Here is a 5,959-nt window from a genome sequence, read left to right as displayed (position 1 = left end):
CAGCAGCAGCAGGGGCGTCGTCAACAGCGGCGGCGCGGGCGGCAGGAGGGCGCGCGCGAGGCGTCGCAGGGAGCAGGGGGCGCGGACGCCATCATATGGCTGGCGCGGCACGCAGACCCAGCGGTGGCGCGCTCTGCGGCGCTGGCGCGGGTCGACCGGCGAGGCGTCCTGCGGCCGGCGGCGCGGCCGGCGGCTGCGGCCGGGCTATTGAAGGACAGGGGCATGGCCTCGCAGATGGTGAGTGTCGGGTGGGGCCTTCTCCCTGCCATTGCACAGCAAACAACAACACACGTTTCGCTTGGGAGGCTCCGAGACCCGCGCTGCCAACTTTAGAGTTTATCAGGATCAGCCTGGATTGCTACCGCGGGCTGCTCTGGCTGTGCTGCAATGCTGCATCCACGAGCACCGACAGCCGTGTCCCTGCTTCTCAGTCTTGTCTCCAGCACGCTGCTGCACAGCGCCCCACATCAAACAAAGCCGAATCGCCGCATGTGCCTCACACCCCCAAACACCACTAGATGCAGCCCATATCTGTCACCACGCCGCCTGCCGGCCGCTACTCCGCGCGGGGCCGGCAACCGGCGGCGGGAGAGGAGGGCGGGGGCGAGGAGGGCGAGGAGGGCGAGGAGGGGCAGGAGGTGGAGGAGGTGGAGGAGGAGGGAGAGCATGAGGAGGAGGGAGAGCATGAAGAGGGGGAAGAGGACGTGTAGGAGGAGGGCAAAAGTGGTAATAAGACAGGGTGGATACGGAGCGACGCCGCCAGCAACAGCGGGCGGCAGTGCATGCAGCCGGCATGCACTCTGCACAGAAGGGGTGCGCCGGCGCAAGGGCGCAGCGCGTGCAGTTTGCTGTAGCACTACTGTGATCAAGTGCTGTGACTTGATGCAGGCACTGAGCCAAACACACTATTCATGAGCAGCACTCGCTCCTCATATTGCCCACCCGCTTCACGTACGATGCAGCCTTGTGTGTGATTGCGTGAGGCACATGCGTGGGTTTGTGATCCAAAACACCAAAGTTGCCTGTCCGGCGCCCCTGGTGTGCACCCCTCAACAACGAAGCTTATGAACTGTGCTGCTGCTGCTGCTGCTGCTGCTGCTGCTGCTGCTGCTGCTGCTGCTGCTGCTGCTGCTGCTGCTGCTTTATTCAACTAAAGCACTCATCAGAGACATTAAAAGGGCCAGCTTTTTTGTCAACAAAAAGCTCGTTACATCAAAAGTGATTGACATACCTTGTGCAAAGAAAATGCTGTGCAAACTTTGTGCAACCCTTCACACCCTCCGGCCTTATGAGGGTGGGGTTGGCAAGGGCGCGCCTACATCGGCCCTTGCTTGCGCTCGGCCGCCCGCAGCTCTTCAGCACCACTGCAGCATCCATTTGTAAAGAGCCAATGCTTGCGTTGCCAGCAAAAGTGTAGGTGCATCAACATGTGAAGCTCAACCAGCAAATGTTTGTTGTTAGACAGAGTATCGGCAGCGATTGGGCACCCTAGGAGTTAGTCACTATCTCTTAAGTCACCGTAATTTCAAGACTGAACAAGCCACCTGCTACGCAGGTCAACAGACGAAGCAGTACCAGATGTGACGCATGCAAGTGTGAATCGCAGCAGGCACCATTCCGCGATATGACGATGTCACACAGCCAATAATGAATCGAGCTAGCATCCCAGTCTAGTCTAAGCGTCAGCAGTAGAGGGGAATGGTGGACATAGGGTTTCCAGACCACATGACTCAAATGAAGAAATCGTGTGCAGAAGCAGCAACGACAATGCCATATACCGCCCCCACCGCCGCTGCGGCTGAAGCGACCAGCCAGAACACCACAAAGGCGGCATTGAACAGCCACTTGTGGCGGGGCATGCCCTCCTTGAATGCCATCATGTAGAGGTAGGTGGGCAGGGCGTAGGTTATGGGACCAAAGCCGACGGCGCCTGCGACAAGAAGCATGGGGGCAGGTTCTTTAGGGTGACTTTCTGCGACTACGACGTTGAGCTGCCGCCTGTGAACAGGGGTTGAATGATACATGCAAGGTGAGCTGAGCCGCACTCCACGTGCTGCTGGCGGGCACACCACTCTCAATCACAGGGTTCAGGGTTTAGTGCTCCGTGGAGCGCTCACACTGCACTGCTGGATCATGCTGCACCCGGCTCACCAAAAAAGCCCATGATCTGAGCAAAGAACGGCAGCGCCACCGCGAACGTCGACCAGAACGCCACCCACGCCGTCCGGTGCACCAACTGCAGCAGCCAGCTGGGCTGCGGCCGCTCCCCCTCCCCATCCTCCCCCTCCTCCTGACCCTCTGGCACATCCTCAATCACGATCGCCTCGGCAGCCGCGGCTGACGAGGCATCCTCCTTGCCTGCTGCCGGGTCGGCGGCGAGGCGCGCCTTGCCCTCGCGGCGGCGCGCGAGGTGGCCCGAGCGGAACCAGGGGGAGCGGGGGTGCTTGGCGACGATCATGCTCTCGAGGCGTGCAAACATAGGCAGGGCGTAGATCTGATTGGCCACCTGTTGGTCGCAGGTCAATTTGGTGGGGATGAGTTGGCTGGGGGAAATCTTTGGGATGAGTGCTCGACCGGGGCAGTTGGCGCTGGCCAGGATGAACGGGGTGACAGCGGGGTTGAGCAGGGGGTGGGAGTCGTGCCCTGTGAAGGGCACGCAGCGCAGGAGGGCGGCGCAGGCTGGCCGGTTCAGGGCCGCGAGGCCAAGGCCTACAGGGCTGCTGTGTCTGTACAGGGGGCCAACACTTCTAAAGCACGCAGTAACAGTGCAGCCTGCAGGCGCTTGCTGGCTGCTGCCTGCCACTCAACGTGCTCAATTCTATGGTGCAGCACCCCTCACCCAATCGCACCTGCAGCTGCAGCACCCCCAGGATGTTGCAGAAGGCCACGAGTGCAGCGGGCCGCGTCGTGGCAAACAGCAGAAACTCGTTCACAGAACTGGACAATGAGAGAGGAAGAGTGTGTATTGCGCGCGTGTGTGTGTGTGTGTGTGTGTGTGTGTGTGTGTGTGTGCGAGTGCACAAGCGCGCGTGCATACTGGTGGAGAGGTGTCAGCAACCTCCAGACTCGGTGCCCGAGAAGCAAGAATGACGGGATAATAACATTAAACCCTTGAAAACAAAAAGGGGCTCTTGTAGCCTGCCCTTTCGTTCACCCCATCCTGCCTCCCCCTACCCGACCGCAGACACGTATCCATCCAAAGGGACCACTCACTTTCCGTATGCCCAGTAGCCGACGCACCCCACCAGCAGGAACACGGGCACAAACACCAGGTGGGCGGCCACGGCCGCCCTGATCATGGTCGGAGTGGAGTTGCCCGTTTTTGGGTCGTCCTTCAGGACGGCCTGGATCTCGGGCAGCTGCGCAGCAGGTTCCCGGGACGCACGTGGGTGGGTCGGTCGGCAGTGGGTGGGCTGCAGGTGGCAGGTAGGTGTGTGGTGGTGCAGCGAACCGCCAGGGGCCCCCTTATTGCACGGCAATTCCCAGTCACTTGTGACAGGCCAGGCCCAAAGCCCCTGCCATTGGCGGCAAGCAGCGCACAGTGGGAAAGCGTGGCGGCGTGGCGCGGCCCCTCCCCTCTGCTGCAACGTATGAGGTTGGGCGCACGCGCTCACCACTGTCACGCCACTGCAGCACGGGATTACAGTACACACGAAGGGGTCAATGGAAGAAGGGGGCAGCCCAGAAGGTTGAAGGCGACCATGTGTGAGTGCTTGAAGGCGGTGGGTGCATGTAGCGCAAGGCAACGCCGGCGGGCAGGCAGCCTGGGGCACGGGGCCTGGCCCGGCCAGCAGCTCGTCGGTTCGGGTCGCTGAATCAAGTGTCTGCCGCTCACCCGAGGGGGAAGCGCCTGCTGTTGTGCCGCCATCATGCGTGCCAAGCCACGCGCGTCAACTAGCCACGCGCGAGCGACCCCTTGGCTGCCAACTGCAGCCGCCCGCCCACTCGCACGCGACGCGGGGGGGCGGCGCTCGGCCCTGTCCCCACCCCCATCACACTCCGAGCACCACTCACTACTGGAACAGCAGCATCCCGACGCCGTTTAGCGCGTTGAGCCATTTTGCTTCGACGCCGCCGGCAGCCGAGTAGTCGCGCGGCGCGCGCGCCGCCACGCCGTCGGCCGCGGACATCCCGACCGCAGAGGCGGAGTACACCAGGAACGCCACGCCGGCGGCCAGCCCTACGAGCTTCATTTTGCTCATGGAGCGGACGGCGACGACCAAGAACCAGCTAAAGGCGCCAGAGATGGCGGTCCAAGCGGCGAGGCTGGTGAAGCGGCAGGTGCTGGGGTCTGGGGATGTTGGCGCGGGGGATCCGAGCGCACATTCTGTTCATGTGCATGTGGCGTGTGTCTGTGTGTTCATGTGAGTGTGTCTCGGTGTGTTGATGTGAGTGTGTATGCACGTGTGTGTGCACGCTTGCTCGTGATGGGGATGCCGAGTGCGGCCGTTTCCACCGAAAGGCCCAGGCAGGGCCGATGCCGCTAGTGCCCCACGGCGCTGCCCCACCTGTGCAGAGGGAGGTGTAGACATCCTGCAGCATCTGTCCCCTGCAGGGTTGCGCGGGTGCAGGGAGGCCATCGGACGTCCACCCCCGCCGCGCCACGGGCAGCAGACGCCAGCGCTGCCCCTAATAGCCTGGCCTCTGAGGCTTGCGGCGATCACGTGCCGCGAGGGGCATAACAGGCGGCACGGCCGCGCCAGTGTTGGGGCGTGCGCGCTGCGCCACGCGGCGCCGCTCACGCTAAGATGGTGTTTGTGATGACAGCGCCCAGGTTTATGAAAAATTGCATGACCTCCACGGCCAGGCCGCCCCTGGGGCCCAGCACGGCGTCGCCCATGGATCGGTAGGTGGTCAGGCGGCGCCCCTTGTAGTGGAAGACGGAGGCCTGGTGGTACCTGGGCCCCACGCGGCAGGGGAAAGGGGAGTCATCAGCCGGGGCTTTGCAGCAGGAAAGCACTGCCCCACATGAACTTGTTCCCGCCCAGACAGGGGCCCCAAGGTGCTCTTGCTGCATGGCTGAAGCATTCCTGCTGCGATTTCTGCGAAGAAAGCGGCGCCTGGCCGCGTGCCCTACGCCAGCTGCGGGTCTCACATGCAGTAGATGCTGGACACGGCCATGAGAGCGTTGACCGCGAGCCCGCCACCCCAGGTCAGCACGGCAAACGCATAGGGCTGCCCCAGCAGGCTGGGGGTGGCTGTGGACGTCACCAGCAGGTAAACCCCGACCAGCCACGACGCGCCGCCGGCTGGTGCCACGAGATTGGAGGGTGGTCACAGGGCAAGGAGGGGCTGCTGTGATGAGGACTATGAGAGTCACTTGGGTGCGGTGCTTGCTGCTGCCTTTGAGACGGATCTCATCAGCGGCACAGGCGCGTGATTGGCTGGTGCGCGGTGTGTGAAGAGCAACGTGCGGGGGCGCAGCCGGCCAGTGAGTGCTGCAGCATGCATTCATCGACCATCCGGGATCGCAAAAAGCAAGCGGCGCCTTGCCCTGGCGCGCAAGTGACACTGGTTCACCGCAGGTGCACACCGCGAATGCCGCTGCGCGCGCTGCCCTGCGAGCTCCCCTCTGCAGCCTCCATGTCGTCCGCATCCTGACGTTTGTGCTGTACAGCAGACATCTAGTTTCTATGGTTATGTGGGTGCTTGTCCGGCTCCGTTGTTCGCAGCGAGTGTAGAGAAGTCAGTGGGACTTTTGGGTTTGATTGTTTGGCCATCCTGAAAAACTGTGACCAGGTCTCTTATTTTTCATCCCTCTGGACGGGGCAGGAGTGATCATTGTTCCCCAGCTGGGGCACCGGATTATCACACTTGCTGCCGGAGTCCTCTCCTTGCTTCGTCCTATCTATAACGCTGCATTAAGCGAGACAAAATTTTAAGCAGAATGTTGGCTCGATGTGGCGGTTCCAGCTTGGGCGCTGCCGGGCGGGCAGTGGACCCGCAGCGCGCAAGCACT

At 62.4% G+C, this 5,959-nt stretch overlaps 2 protein-coding genes across 2 annotated transcripts; one reads left to right on the top strand and one right to left on the bottom strand.

Annotated features, from left to right (window-relative positions):
• Positions 1 to 518: 518 nt before the first annotated feature.
• Positions 519 to 710, top strand: MNEG_10898 (hypothetical protein; the record flags this gene model as incomplete). Its single annotated transcript, XM_014040631.1, has 1 exon — positions 519 to 710. The coding sequence occupies one exon, from the start codon at positions 519 to 521 to the stop codon at positions 708 to 710; it is 192 nt and encodes a 63-aa protein (XP_013896085.1).
• A 1,020-nt stretch (positions 711 to 1,730) lies between these two features.
• MNEG_10897 (hypothetical protein) lies at positions 1,731 to 5,121 on the bottom strand (the record flags this gene model as incomplete). The annotated part of the gene is made up of 9 exons (XM_014040630.1): positions 1,731 to 1,930; positions 2,152 to 2,506; positions 2,850 to 2,937; positions 3,214 to 3,359; positions 3,615 to 3,627; positions 4,015 to 4,291; positions 4,509 to 4,549; positions 4,743 to 4,898; positions 5,096 to 5,121. 9 exons carry the CDS (start codon positions 5,119 to 5,121, stop codon positions 1,731 to 1,733), a joined length of 1,302 nt encoding a protein of 433 aa, XP_013896084.1.
• Between the last annotated feature and the right edge of the window lie 838 nt (positions 5,122 to 5,959).

Source organism: Monoraphidium neglectum (genome assembly GCF_000611645.1).
Source record: "Monoraphidium neglectum strain SAG 48.87 unplaced genomic scaffold scaffold02505, whole genome shotgun sequence".
Taxonomy (NCBI): domain Eukaryota; kingdom Viridiplantae; phylum Chlorophyta; class Chlorophyceae; order Sphaeropleales; family Selenastraceae; genus Monoraphidium; species Monoraphidium neglectum.
Note: the sequence above shows the minus strand (reverse complement) of the source record. Positions and strands in the feature narration are given on the sequence as shown.